The sequence below is a fragment of the Lepidochelys kempii genome, chromosome 7 (genome assembly GCF_965140265.1).
Source record: "Lepidochelys kempii isolate rLepKem1 chromosome 7, rLepKem1.hap2, whole genome shotgun sequence".
NCBI lineage: Eukaryota > Metazoa > Chordata > Testudines > Cheloniidae > Lepidochelys > Lepidochelys kempii.
The window spans coordinates 90,751,656-90,767,565 of NC_133262.1; the positions used below are offsets into that span (position 1 = coordinate 90,751,656).

The 15,910-nt window shown below is 39.4% G+C and overlaps 1 protein-coding gene across 3 annotated transcripts in view; it reads left to right on the forward strand.

The window, feature by feature from the left end:
• Positions 1 to 15,910, forward strand: part of MINPP1 (multiple inositol-polyphosphate phosphatase 1) — a 119,397-nt gene that overhangs the window by 24,415 nt on the left and 79,072 nt on the right. For 2 of the 3 annotated variants that reach the window (XM_073353749.1, XM_073353748.1), the window contains exon 5: positions 9,251 to 9,690. In XM_073353749.1, coding sequence (XP_073209850.1) covers positions 9,251 to 9,650 — 400 coding nt within the window. In that variant the 3' untranslated portion in view covers positions 9,651 to 9,690. Of the gene's footprint in view, positions 1 to 9,250; positions 15,291 to 15,910 lie in introns of those variants that run through there. The other variant, XM_073353747.1, reaches the window with a different exon arrangement.

Below are 15,910 nucleotides of genomic sequence, written 5' to 3' on the forward strand. Positions count from 1 at the left end.
GGAATTATGGAGATAACTCATTTAATGGTTGCCAGTACACTTTGAAGAAAAGGCACTATTTCTTTGTCACGGAAGCAATTGATAACTGGACTTAACAAGCTTGCACAAATTAGAGGACAACTGATCAGTGTGTTACATAACATTAAGAGCTTTATTTAAGGAAATGGTCATATGATCGTTCTCATACAAAGGCTTATGGTTTCATACATAGAGGATTTTCATTTGATCCATTATATATAAACAATGAATATATGGTTTATAAGGAAAGATCTGTTTTTGAGTTTTCTTAAGTTATTGATGTTTTCAGGGAAGAAAACAGCTACAGGTGTCTCAAAGGTAAATTGATCTGTCCAGTAAGATGACGATTAAACATTCATAGAGCATAAAATATCAGCTTTAGTAAGAGAATACAATGGGCAGGTATTGGGTTAGTTCTGTGCTGAATAGTTTTTAATTCTGATTGCTCACGCTTTTGTGTTAACTTGCAATTCTAAAGAAACATATTTCTCAATGGCAGTTTATCAAGTGAAAGTCACTGTTAAGGGGGCCTCATGACTTTCATGACAGTATGACTCCTGGTCCTGTAAGAGAACAATAGTTGGTTTATATAGAAAATAAATAAGGATTTTAAGATTTAAAATCTAAGCGCTCTGCAATGAACAATTGGTGTACTGTAGCCAACACTATAGGCCTCTTATGCTTTCTGCTTTCTAAAATGTCATTTGGAGGTTTCATATGCAATTAGGGAGAAATGCTACTTGAAGTTGAGGATAAGTCATATTTGTTTCCTTCCCTATGTCACCCATACAACGATGCCAAAACTATACTCGTTATCTGAAATTTTGCTTGTGATTTTTATGTCATAAAAGAATTTTTCTGGAAATTTCAAGGCAAATTAGACAATGAGAAGATTTTTCACTACTGGAAGTTTTTTCTTAACAGTTCTTGTGTCATAACTTCTTCGAGTGCTGATCTTTATGTGTATTCCACTGTGGGAATCCACGTGTCCAAAGTTGGAGCATTTTGCAATTAGTATCCAGTGACCCACGCCTGTGTCCTTGCCCTCCTTGTGCCTCCAGCTGAACAGATAAAGGGTGGGGTCGGCCAACTGCCTCTACAGTCCTGTCTGTACCATGAATCTAAGTATGGCCCAAAGCAGATGAGGAGGAGGGTGGATAGTAGAATACAGAGAGAGACCACACATCTTGAACAACCGCCAGTTATTATAACATAAGTAACCTCCTCTTCTTTGAGTGCTGGTCCCTATGTGTATTCTACTGTGGGCAACTGACGAGTTGTACTCAAGAAGGAGGATGGCGCAAGGATGCAGGGAGCAGAACTGTTTGAAGGACCACCATCCCAAAGGATGTGTCAGTAGCAGAGGTGGTAGGGTCTAGTAGACTGAGCATGGGACTGGATAGTAGCATTTTAACAGGAAACATACTTTTTAAATGTACAGCCTTATAAGAATAGTGATTTTAAAAGTAGGTGAGGGAATGCCTGGAAAACTTACACATATACAAATGAGCCAGTCCTGGTGATGAGTGTTCTTGAATAGTAGGAGAATTGGCCAAGAAGCTTCCAAGGGTAAGATTATGGCTTGCCACTACGTCACCACCTAGAGTAAAAGATTGAGCCCCACTCCCTGAGTGGCCTGCTTGGTTTATGATTTTGGGTGTGAAGAGAAGTGGAGAGGCATAGGCTCTGGGGTGATGCTGCATGAACTTGGTGGAAGGGGAGTGGCAGATACATAGTGGTCCTTCCTCTTTATCCCACAACACACTGGCCAGCTAAGCCAAGCTGGTGTAAGGAGGGAGTAGCCCATAAGGGTCTTCAGTAATTTATATCTTCTAGGATGATACAGTTACGTGCTGCCCCTTACATGGAGGTAAGGGGTAGGTCACAATCCAATCCCAGATCATGGGGAGTCAAGAAGAGCTAGTAAAGTACCAGAAAATGGAGAGAAACAAATGTTGTGATCTTGAAAAAGGAAAGGTGTCATCCTGACCTCTATTGTCCAGTGTGTGTGTGTGTGTATGGAACGGCATCCTCTTTATAATAATGGAATAAATATTCAGAGACAAACCTAAATCATCTTCAGGATAAAATCCTGAGCAATAAGCAATGTGGTTTTATAAAGAACAAATTTGGCTAGAGAAGCTTGATTTGAGGGCGTGCTATATTATTCAGGAATGGAATTACAAAATAAGTGTTTGAAAGGGACACAGGAAATGTTGCCTGGCTGTAATTCAGTTGAATTTAGACTTACAAGTACTCAATGCTCCAAGATAAATTTTAAATAACTTTGTCTGTCAGTACTGTCCAGTGAATTGTAGGACGGTTAATATAGCTTATTTTGGAGAATGGAGTGTTCCCTTCAGATTTTGTTTAAGTATTGTATGTGTCCTGTTTTCTGTCCTAGGTGAGAGAGCCTGATATGTTGTATTGTTTTCTGGAGACCTTGGTACCAGAAACATATTGACAAACTGAATCAGAAAGATCAACAGAAATAAATAGAAGGCAATATTGCTGTGGGAGGAGGGGCAAGGAGCAAATCCTTGTAGGTGGATGGGAAGGTAGAAGGGAGATGCAAAAAACTTAGTATTTAAAAGGTGAAACACAAAGAAGATAGAATTGTTCAGGGTAATACAGAGAATATTAAAAATAATTAAAATGGGACAGCTAAACTGAATGTCTTAACAAACTTCTGGTAGTAGAAACCCATTTTTTTGGCACATCTAAAACTCAACTAGATCTAGCACTAGGAAATGTATATTGGGGAATGATCCTGTGTTAGATGAGGACGGTTTAGATGATAGGCCTTTTCAATCTCTCTTGTCTAAGATTTTGTTAGCTGAAGTATTGAAGATGATTACACATGGATAAGTCCCTTCTAAATTGTTTTGGGGTTGAATAAACTTAATGATTGTGCTCCACTGTTTCTTTTTAGCCTTGTTTCTGGGCGCTTTCATTTTAGTTCTGCAGTAAATCTGTATAGCTCAAACCTTGCAATGGGGCTTTGTGCTTGTGGACTTACGCCAGTACAATGCCCCCATTAAAGTCACTGGGGCTGGGTAGAAATACAGGAGTTCACCCACACAAAGCAGTTTGCAGCATCATGATCTTAGCTGCTACAATAATATTTATAATTAACTGGACTTGATCTACACATGATCAGATGCAAATCATTGGATTTGTGAGGATGAAGAACACCATCCTGGTGCTTTATTTTGAGGAGTTTAGGAGTACATAGGCATTTTATTGGTAGTTTGCATGGTGGCGAATTTCCCATCCCTATGATGCTTTCAAATGCAATTATGTGTGAAGGTGTACACCATTATCTAACAATTATATAAATTGCACTTAGAAGAAGGGTGGTGATGGTCATAGATTCCCTTCTGAGGGAGATAAAGGCATCCATCTGCCAACCTGACCTCCCAGGATGTGTGGTTTCTGCCTGGAGGCCAAATCCAAGGCATCATGGAAAGGTTGCTGAGGCTTGTCTGGCTCTCTGACCACTACACCATGTTACTCATCCCATGTGGGCATCAATGATACTGCCCGATATGCCTGATCAGACCATAGTGACTGCAAGGGTCTGGGAGTGAGGGTTAAAGAATCAGGCACACAGGTAGTGGTATCATCAGTCCTTCCAACTGATGGTAAAGGCCCAGGTAAGGATGGACACATCCTGGAGGTCAATAGAAATCACTGCAGATGGTGTCAACAGGAGGACTTTGTCTTTCTTGACAATAAGGAGATGATCTGTGGAGGAGGACTACTGTACCTGACAAAGGGGGAGAGCTTATCCACAACTTCTAGGGAACAAAGTTTCAACCAGTGTGGTCGAAGACAGCATTTTTCCTGAGCTTCTGTCTATCTGTGTAGCTGGAAGTGATTTTTGGCACTTAGGACATAATTTTCCCATTCAGCATGTGTGTACCTTACTGCTTATTAAAGGTAGTATTTAGAGTAGGAATTATCATTTTACAGGTGGAGAAACTTTTGCAGAGGTTAAACCCATGATCCCAGAAGTCAGCCAAGATTCCAGTTGGCTCATGAACTGAATTCTGTGTTCATGCTGCTTGACACTGTATAGAAAGAATTTTTAATAACATTTTTGGTTCTAGCTTTAATAAACTATTGATCATAAGATACATAGATATAGATTTGTATAGTTCTGAACCATGTTTAATTTGCTTAAACGAGGTTAATTTACATTTATAGTACATATATTTATACAGCCTCATATAAATAACTCCTTCAAGGAAATCAGCAGTGTCTTGTCATTATGATGGCAGTTTTCATAGTGGTGAAATTGACTCCCTAATGGTCTACTTTCAAGTGAAGTATGTGTAGAGATGCACATAACTATAGAAGAGTTATATAAATTAGCCCTATACAGCACTTGAGGTTGTAACTAAGCCCTGCCATTACCATCTGAAGTAAGGGAATTCTCATAACTCAAAAGGGAACTAACTGGAGAAGTATCTCTTTTTTTTTTTTTTTTTTAATGACAAAGCAAAATAAGTAGCAAACTTTGGCATAAGTTGCTATGAATTCTTCTTTTTTTTTTTGGGAGGACTTGAATTAACTCACTGGTGCTGGACATTCTCCAATTTCATATCAGTGTGGACATCTTCCACTTACCTTCATGGCCCTTGGAAAAAGCTATAGTACCTTCTTTCACTTCTTGGGTTCACTTTTTTGTTTTTGTTTTTAACAGGAGTCTTTTTTTCTAGCATTCTCCTCTAGCTGCTGATCCTGTAATTCTGGGAGAGACTGGCAGATGCAATTGTAAATTGGATATTGCCAGTCTTCCTTCCATCTTTTTTTAGCCCCTTTTATGGTTGGTTCTTATTTTCCTACTCCTGAGATGGTGCATTCTTTTTGGCTATCTAGTGTCCTCAGGAGTTTTACCTATGCTCCTCATTATGACTATGCCTGGCCCCTTTACAGATGTGCTGAGGTGGAAAAGTTCCACGTATCCTTTCTTGAAGTTCTTCCTACCTCTGGTCACAATCCAGCCTTCAGTTAGAAAATGTGCACGACGTCTCTGCATAATGAAAGTAGAGAGAGAATAAGGCAGTAGCGTCTGCCAGAAAAACAAATGTTTCCTTGGTAGTAGCAGTTGTGAATGGCTGCAGTAAGCTAAACATAATTCCCCTTTTTTAGCATGATACACGAACACAGAATCTGATACTATGGATGTATATCGTTTTTTTTAGTGTGCAAAATAGATAATCCTGTGGTAGTTATACTGCACCAAAGAAGAAATATACCTTTTTTTAAAAACTATGAATTTGTTTGCTCTGGTGTGATTTGAAGTTCACACTTAAAAGTTTCAGAGTAGCAGCCGTGTTAGTCTGTATTCGCAAAAAGAAAAGGAGTACTTGTGGCACCTTAGAGACTAACAAATTTACTTGAGCATAAGCTTTCGTGAGCTACAGCTCACTTCATCGGATGCACAAATGCTGTAGCTCACGAAAGCTTATGCTCAGATAAATTTGTTAGTCTCTAAGGTGCCACAAGTACTCCTTTTTTCATTTTACTTAAAAGTTGTAATCTCAAAAAACATACTTGAATTTTATTGCAGTTTGATGTTATTTATTAACATGAAGTGCTAATAAATTGTGCAATTAACATAATTTATACCTTAGCACTAATTTGCCCTTATCTCTTGTATGTTTGTCATAACAGTTAGAGGTTCTGAATGGCTTACTGTACCAGAATTGCTGTTTTGAAACCTTAAAGCTTGCCAGCTTCAAGATGATTGCAACTTGCGGGCTTTATTAAGTCGTCCTAGGTGCTATCCCTTGGATTCACTCTAAAACATGAGGTGATTTAAAATGGCGCTGTCATATAAAATGCTGAGCTGACTTAAGTATTTATCCAGGGCATTTGAAGAGGAACAGTATCTTAAATACAAGTTGTATTACTTTGCTAAACAATCTTTGCTTTTTTCCCTAAAATAAGCAAATGGCCAAAAACAAGAGACCCTGGTCGCATCTCCCCTAGGTTACCTTAGTTACACGGTGTAATGAAGAACCAAGCATTGTCATTCTAATAATTCACATTCATCAGAACAAAATACAGTGAAAACTATATTGGCTATCCAAAAACATTGTCTTATTTACGCATCATGTTTTCGATTGTTTAGGCTTAATAACAATGTGTTAGAGTTTTGGCAAACTTTTCAACACACAAGTCTCATGATGGAGAGCAATCTTGGTGTTATATTTTGAAACAGATGGAGATAGGTGCCTTCTCTGTGTCCCCCCCATAATCTCCCAAATCAATCCTTGTAAGGAAACTCCACTTATATAAGACTCCATAAAGCTTACTTTATAGTGGTTTCCTGCTTATCTGCCTCTTCCCAGGGTTTCTGCTGGGGGAGGAAGCAATGGGATCCCAAAATTTGTCTTAAAGTTCATATCCAAGTTCTTAGCTTGTGATTAGACACGTTAGTTAACTTTGAGAGGGAAGAGGTTGAACCTGACAATTTGCATGGACGATCTGAGATAAATCTTCATATATCATATGGATGCACACAGTTCAACTCTTCTTGACCTGTTTCAACATAGTTATAGTGCACTGCAATAAATCATAGATATGTAGGGCTGCAAGGGACCTCAAGAAGTCATATGGTGATCCACTGATGCTGAGACAGGATTAAGTATACCTAGACCATTGCTGATAGGTGTTTGTCTAACCTGGTTTTAAAAGCCTCCACTGATGGGAATTCTAAAACCTCCCTAAGTAATCTTTTCCAGTGTTTCTCTACCCTTTTAATTATAAGCTTTTCCTAATATCTAACCTGATTCCCCCTTGCTGAAAACTAAGTCAATTACTAGTTGTTGTACCCTCCCTGGACACAGAGAATAATTGATCATCATCCTCTTTATAATAACCTTTTACATGTTTGAAAACCGGTATATCTCCCCCCCCCCCTCCCGCCCCCAGTCATATTCAATTTGTGATCCACTATAACCCCAGATCCTTTTCTGCAATACAGTTGCCTGGCCAGTTTTTCTCTGTTTTGTATTTGTGCATTGGATTTTTCCTTCCTAAGTAAAGTACTTTGCACTTGTCTTTATTGAATTTCATTTTGTTGATTTTAGACCAATTTTGAAAGGTCATTTTGAATTTGTGCTTACATCCCCTCCTAGTTAGGTGTTTCCTGCAGATTTTATAAGCATACCCTCTGCTTTTTCATCCAAGTCATTAATGAAAATATTGAATAGTACTGGGCCCACCCTCTGGGGCCCCACTAGTAATGTTGTCCTAGCATGTCATTGAACCACTGATAACTACTTTTTAAGAACTGTTAATGCAGTTATGCACCCACCTTATGGTAATTTAATTTAGACCGTATTTCCCTAGTTTGCTTTAGAGAATGTCATGTAGGATTGTGTCAGAAGCCTTACTAAAATCAAGATTTATCATGTCTACTGCTTCCTCCTTAGCTACTGGGCTGGTTACCCTATCAAAGAAGGAAACTAGGTTGCTTTGACATACATACTCATATTGGCTAGTACTTATCACCTTATCCACTAGGTTTGAACAAATTGATGGTTTAATAATTTATATCAGTATCTTTCTGGGTATCAAAGTTAGACCAGCTGGCCTATAATTCCCTAGGTCCTATCTGTTCCCCTTTGTAAAGATGGGTTCTGTTTGCCCTTCACTAGTACTCTAAGACCTCCATGAGTTTTCAAACATAATCACTAAAGATTCAGCGATTACTTTGGCTAGTTCCTTAAGTACTGTAGGGTGTACTTCATGTGTCCCTGCAAAATTGAATACATCTAATTTATCCAAATACTCTTTAACCTGTTTTGACCCAAGATTGTTTCCCTTTGTCAATATTAAATGTGTTTCACATGAGGTCATAATTAACCTTTTTAGTGAAGAATGAAGTGAAATAGGCATTAAACACTTCAGTTTCTCTGTCCTCTGTTGTTTGCTTTCCTTTCCCGTTAGGTGATGGACTTACAACTAGCCAGGAACATAAAGGATAAAAAGTAATTCAGTTACAGTTTTGCCTTTCTGATTTTGTCCGTACATGTTCATACTATTATTTTGTGCTTTCCCTTGTATGTTCTTGTCCTTGTTTCCAGTTTGTACAATTGCTTTGACTTTCAAGTTATTAAAAAGCACCTGACGTAGTCATTGTTCTTAGTGATGTTCTTATCTGTCCTCCACCTTGGGATAATTTGCTGTTGTGCATTTATTATTGTGTCTCTCTTAGAAACTGCCACCTCTCCTGAATTCCTTTTCCCATAGATTTCTGTCCCATGTGACCATGCCTACCATTTCTCTGATTTTCATCATCAGATATTTTTATTCTGCTGCCCTCACTCTTTCCTCAGAATCACAAACTCTTTTTTTGTGTGTGTGTGGTCACCTTCACACAAGTTGCCTTCCACCTTCAGATTCTCAACCATTTCCCCCATTTGTCAGAATAAAATCTAAAATAACCAGACCCTATTTACTCCCTCTACCTTCTGAAACAAAAATGCTGTCCGCAGTACATTCTAAAAACTTGGTGGACAACCTGTGTCCTGCCATATATTTTTTGAACAAATATTTGGGCAGCTAACGTCTTCCATTATCACTAGGTCCTGTGCTTTGGATACTTCTGTGGTTTATTCTAAAAATGCTTGATACACTTCTTCTTCCTGATTTGGTGGCCTTATAGTAGATTCCTGCCATGACATTGTCCCTGGTTTTTTTTCCTTTTATCTTCACCAAGAGTCTTTCAACAGGTTTGCTTTTCACCAGATATCAGAGCAAGTGTCTTAGTATATAATGGAACCTTCATCTGTTTTTTTCCGTGCTTGTCCTTTCTGAACAGGCTTTGCCTGTCTATACTAATATTTCAGTCATCTGAATATTTCAGTAATGCTAAATAAGTCGTCATTTTGTTGGGGTACTAGAACTTCTGGTTACTACTTAGCAATTAATTGATAGTAATAGTACTTAATAGGTAAAATACAGCTGCTAACGTTTTTTAAAAGTGCAATTACATTTTTGATTGTTACAAAATGCATTTTAAAATGTTTTGGTTTTTTTAAAATAAAAGGTTTCAGATAGTTGGACACCTCTGTTTCCAAATGGGTTTTTAGTAAACGTCAGTGTAAAACAAATGTTTAAAATAATCTACACTTTTTGCTAACAACTGAACGCTAGTATTTGCTTTTAAACACAGATGACTATCTTGCTTATGCTTCACTTTTATGTTTTCTAGTTCCATGCCCATTTCTTCACCTGTAATCCTGCAATTTGGACATGCAGAGACCCTTCAGCCACTGCTTGCTCTAATGGGTTTCTTCAAGGATGAGGAGCCCCTTGCCGCTAACAATTACGAAAAACAAATGCATCGGAAGTTTCGTAGTGGTCGCATTGTGCCTTATGCCTCAAACCTGATATTTGTGCTTTATCACTGTGACCAAGCTAAGACCCCTGAGGAGGAGTACCAAGTACAGATACTATTGAATGAAAAGCTGCTGCCATTTCCTCACTCGGAGGAAACTGTCTCTCTGTACACAGATCTGAAGAACCATTATAAGGACATCCTTCAAAACTGCCACTTCAGTGAAGAATGCGAATTATCAAAAACTAATGATACTTCCACTGATGAACTTTGAGGGAGCAGAACAGAGCAAATATCATGGAAATTGATTTCTGGTATGCAGTTTGGTGTGTGTGTGGTGAACAAGTGTTTCTCATCAGTGTTGGTTTTTTATTTCCTGCTCATATATTCACATTCTTCTCTTACATCTTTAAACTGATAATAAATGCTTATTCCTATGTCTTAATTCAGGGATTTCTTAAAATTCTAACTATATTGTCCCTATTGCGTGAGCATAATTTTGAAAATAATTTCTTTAATTAACCTGGCTGTTGGGATAAGCATTTGTTACAAATATGAAGATGCAAGGTAAAGTATATTTATACATTTATATGCATTACTATATAATTTATTTATATTATTCCTGTTTTCTAAGCTTGCACAGTAGATAGGTTTAGTGGACCAGGAGACTTTAGCTTACCAGAATAGCACTTAATGGGACTGATGGCATTTCCCTCTCATCTGACTCCCTCGTTCTGTCCTTCCTTCTGTTTCTTAGTGTTTCTCTGATGTCTCAGGCATAAAATGATCCTCTCCTATTTGCTTATTTTGCAGCTAGATATTGGCTGCCCTTTCAGGGTTCAAGAAGGAAAGGGCGCAAAGTGCTTTCTCCACAACCACTGTCTAGGCAGGAGTCAGCCATGATTCTAATTCCTGCACTCTTCTGAGCATAGCAGCTTCCTTGGATAGTGCCCCCAGGGGTATTATCCGTCCAAAAAGACGCAGGGAGTTGAATTTCCATGGCATAAAGCCTTCTTCAGCCTACCTGCCAGAGCTAAATGGTCACTGAGGGAGATGTGTCCTGAATTTTCTGAAGCCGTGCAGTGGCTGTTGCTCTAGAAGATGTACCAATCCTCTGCCAGTCTTATAGGTCTCCTTCAATGTCACACTGTTCTTGTTTAACAGTTCAGGGTAAGGCGTACGAATATTGCATGTTTGGCCCCATTCAGACTGGATTTCCTCATCCTCTGACAAGTGGTAGTGATCGTGAAGTCTAATAACTATCAGGCAGAGATTTTTTTATTATTGTTCTGGAACCAAATGCTATCATTATATTAGCCACCTTGGGCTTTTTTGGCTACGTCTACTCTGCAACTGGGGCTGTCCTTCCCAGCTTGGGTCAAAAGACATGCACTAGTTCCGCTTGAGCTAGCGTGCTAAACAGCAATGTAGCCAAGAGTAGCATGGGTGGCCACTCGAGCTAACCACCTGAGTACTAACCCACTGGACACCCTGGGTTCATACACGTTTGGCTAGCCCCAGCTACTACCTGTGCTGCCTCCAGGTACACTGATGGTTTTTGCATGCAGCTCGAGCAGGGCTAACATGTGTCTGTCTACCTGAGCTGGGAAGCACACTCCCAGTGCAGTGGAGATGTACCCCCGTCTATGTGCCAGCCAGTCCTTGAAACAGGACTGTTTATTCTAAAAGAATGGACTACTTGTTCCTTGAGTACAGTATTGCTAATTTTTAAAGGAGATTGCACCTGTATTAAAGTAGGATTAATTGCCACTGAAAAATGTAAGATACTGTAAAGAAAATTTTAATATAAAGAATGCAGATAGTTACAAAGAATAAGTGTCTGAAATAGAATACAGATACAGAAAACAGTCAAATAGAATCCATTATCATGATTGTCTCATTAGGCAGATCAGATTGAGAAAAGTCAAGACCCCGAGAAACATCAAGACCCATAGAAACTAATGAAACTCGAGCAGTTGCAAAATTATAAGGAGTAAGATTCTAAGTGCCTAAATCCCACTGAGTTTCACTTGCGTGCTATTGAAAATTTTGCTCATGTATTCTATTGTTCGCAAGTCATATTGGTTAATTGAATGAGTAGGGTCAAATCAGATGATAAAATAACTTTCTGGAATATAAAATTTGAACTCAAAATAATTTTGAAATAATTTGATTTTTAATACGTTTCTAATGGAACCATACCTATATTTTTATAGTTTCAATCTGTTTTGCAAGGCTTAGCATTATGCTGGGCAGTACAATGCTGTATTATAAATATGACAATCTCAATGAAGGGATAATGGTTTGTCACTGAATGGAATTACTAAAACGGTGGGAATTTCTAAACATTTGGAAACATTCTTAGTGAAATATTAGTACCTTTAGTAAAGCTAAATCACTGCAGTTATCTTTTAAGTGAATCAAGTACTGATAGGATGGATAAGGAACATCATTCATCCTGAAGCAAATGTGGCAAAGAAATGAACTGTCAGTATTTGTATGATCTTTTCTGTTTTATCTCCATCTTCATATCAGCTTTTTCTCTTGCTTGATCCTATCTTGAAGCTATAGTAGTATATGACTTCAGTTACTTGTCATAATAAGCATTTTCATAATACTCATTTTTATGGGCTTCACTGCAGGAGCAAGTGGGAGAAAAGCTATGAAGAATTAAACTTTTTCTAAACACACTTAGCTTAAATACAAAGTAAGCATAAGGAATCGTGAAAAGCCCCCCTGAAACAAATAAACTTCTGTTTCCAGGAATGAGTCACCTTGTTTTAATGAGACTGTGTTCTGGTTTTGAACCTTATGGGATGAAGTGTTTTCCCCATTGAAGTTGGAAGTTTTTTCCACTTCTAGGAGCTAGGATTTCACCTATGAAGTTTATTAAAAGGGATCAGATGACAAAACTGGAGTATAAAGACAAATTGGACATAAGCCTCCTATAACTAAAGCAGCTGCCTTGTTCATTCACTTAAATTTGCTCCAAGATGGAGGTACCACTGAGTAGTCCCATCCACTGTAGTGCATGGAGGCTTTTGCGGGGTGGGGTGGGGGGAGGAGGAATGTGTAAAGGGAAGCGGAGGTGGGTTCTGTTTTTCAGTGGAGGACAATTCAGTAGAGTCTGCCAGTCAATCAATGTGCTTGGTGGAAAATCAGTTTGAAAATTGAAATTGTGCTATTTGGGTACTGCTGTATTATGTGTAAGGTGTTTTGGAAAACTGAAGCTTGATTTACTCGTTTGGCATAATCAAATGTTTTTGGAGCTGGTTATTCCCGACAGTGGCTTTAATTTTGCAGAATTCTAATAAAAGGTTACAGATGCAAATACATATTTTGAAAATGTACTACATGAACGTTGTAACTGCTCCTTAAACTTTTAACTTGGGTTGGGTGATTTTAGTATAACCTGGTAAATTTAAAATAAACTTGCTGTATAGTAAATGAAAAAGGAAACTAAGAAAGATGGTAAGTGTGCTCTATTACAGAGTTGGGTCCTAGTCCTGCTGTCAGCAATGCACAGGTAGACTGCTGTGTCTTGTGGCCAATTGCATGATTGGAACCTTAATGCCACAGTATTCACTATGACTTGAATAATCTTTTTCCTTTGGCAAGCTTTCTAAGTTATGCATTTGAGACCTTACTTGTGCTGATGCAAGGTACTCCTTGTTTCTGGAGAGGTATGAGCAAAACTAATTTGTTACTTTTTTAATAGTAAAATCTTGGCAAAGTAACACTGTAGGTACGTTTTACTTATCAGTTGAAGCCTTAATTTGCAATCGTTCTGCAATCAAAAACACTCTGACTACAACATTGGATCTCTTATATTTAATGCTACTATTGAATACTTGAAATAGTCTTTACTAAGAATTGTTTGAAGCTAGAGCAATCTTTCTGGCATCTTTTAGCTGACCACCTCTTAATTTTTCATACTAAACAGCAAATCTCAACGCTGTAATTCTGGCTAGCGTAAAGTTGTCCAGTATTTTTTACTATATGTAGTATGTATTTGCAGTGGTGCTGTAGGTGCTTGGATGAAAATAATTGGCTTTGGCCAAACCTTTTAGTACTGTGAAGTATGAAAAGTCTCACCCTATTTGGTGTAAAGAGATATCTAATCTCAGTAGCTCTGTCAGCAACAATAACTACACAAGGGTCTCTGGCAAATACTGCAATTTCTTGCAAATACAGTTAGTAACTGCTTTATTTGAAATTTTATATTAGCATAATCGTATTGATGTACCTTTCTCTGGTTAATGTAAACCTTGAAGTGGGGATTGATGTACATTACCTACATAGTAACCAATAACTTTATTTTTCAATTTGTATTTTGGAATGCATTGTATTTACTGATCTTTGTGGGGGGTCTTATTTGAAAGGATAATAGTATGCCAAATTAAACTTCTAACAGACTATATTAATATTTCTGATACACAACTTAAAGGAGTGAAATGCAATTTAAAGAATTAGAATAAATAACTATCATGACTAGGGCCCTACCAAATTCACAGTCCATTCTGGTCAATTTCACAGCCATAGGATTTGAAAATTAGTCAATTCCATGTTTTCAGAAGTTTCCATCTGAAATTTCATGGTGTTGTAACTGCGGGGGTTGTGATCCAAAGGGAAGGTTGTGGAGGGGTCGCAGAGCTCTTGTAGTGGGGTCATGGGATTGCCACTCTCACTTCTGGGCTCTGAAGGCAGTACCCCTGGAGCTAGAGGTGGAGATGGGTCTGACCTAGAGGTGCTACTGGGAGTGTCCCAGCCGGGGGCTCCTAGCTGCTAGTTCTGGCCAGATTGGGGAGGGACAGGACGAGCTCTTCCCCTGCACAGCCACTCTTGGGGCAGATCAGACCTGCTTCCAGGTATCTCCTGTGGCTGCAGGAAGCTTTGGGACTGGTCAGCAGCCCTGGAGCTTCCTGTAGCCACAGGAGGTTGCTGGAGGTTCAGGTGGGTACCTCCCCTGGCTACAGGTTGCTCCCAGCAGCACAGGGTAAGTACCCGAAGGTGGATCTGATCTCCCCCGCAAGTGCGGCCCTGCAGGGGAAGAGCAAGTCCTGTCCCTCCCCAGCCCAGCCAGAACTAGTAGCTAAGAGCCCCTGGCTGGAGTGCTCTCAGAAGCACAGGGGAGATCAGCCCCATCTCTATCAACTTCCTACCACTGCAGGAAGCTCCAGGGCTGCTGCTCAGTCCTGGAGCTTTCTGCAGCTGGGGTAGGTACCCGGAGGTGGGTCTGATTTCCCTTCCCCGCCCCCCCACTTCCCACAAGTGGCTGTGCAGGGGAAGAGCAAGTCCTGTTCCTCCCCAGCCTGGCCAAGACTAGCAGCTGGAGCCGAAGGCCTGGTAGGTTCCCCAGCCGTTCCCTTCCCCTCCAATAACTAGATTTCACAGGGTTGGTCTGATTGCATGGTCCATGACACGTTTTTCACAGCCATGTATTTAGTAGGGCCCTAATCATGACTGAAGCCAGTCTTTTTTAAAATAATTACAATAATATCTTAAGGAAAAAATGAGTATATTTCTTGCTCTCATCTTTTGTGCCCCAGAAATTTGACACTTTAAACATGTGTTTGTATAGCACCTAACACAGTGGAGTCCTGCTCTGTGACTAAGACTTCTAGGAACTATGGAAATATAAATAATATTGTGAGAAATATTTTTCTTCAGTAAACTTAAACCCTGAACATGTGTACCTTCTCATTGTAAATAAACATGCCATTTCTATTCCATTAAAGTTTAATTTCCTTGTATTTTCATCAGTGTAGCAGCTCTTGAGCATCAATTCAATGATGATTATATAGCAACATTCAATAAGTTCCTATTTTTATTTTTTGTTTAAAGTACTATTTTTGCCTTCATGTGATGATTTTTCATCTGTATTAAACTGCAATTGCTGAGAATTTTACTTCAATTTGCTTTACATTTCCTGTGTGATGAACAGCTCTTCAGAGAGCCTTATTGATTTTGCAGCTACGGAAGGAAAAATCTGGCTCCCAAAGCTGGGGGGGATTATACAAAAATCCATCTGCATAAAGCACTGTAACTTATAAATCACCAGATGGAAAATGCTGATTGTGTACAGCTTAAACTACATCTCAAGCTCTTTCAGTCCAATCCAGTACTTATCGAGCTGAGAAATATTTTTACTTAAATTACCCAATGACTATCAAGGGGGGAAAATGGGTGACTAAGACAATTATTCTCAACTTTGCCAGTTGTAAGGGAAAGCAACGGGGGAAGGAGCTTGAGAGGAGCAAGCAGGGGGCAAGGCCTCAGGAAGAGGTAGTGCAGAAGCAGGGCCTTGGGGGAAAGGACAGTGTGAGGGCAGGGCCTTGGAGGGAATGGGCAGCACGATGGTGGAGGGTTAGAGAAAAGGTGTGGTGCGAGATCTTGGGAAGAAGGGGCAGCAAGGGGGCAGAGGCACAGGTTGGTAGCCCCCACACTTCTAGGGAGCTTCTGCCACTCCTGCCCTCAGTACTGTCTAGAGGGAAACCGTTCCTGCCTGCCTTGACACAGGTCTTCCCACCTCGG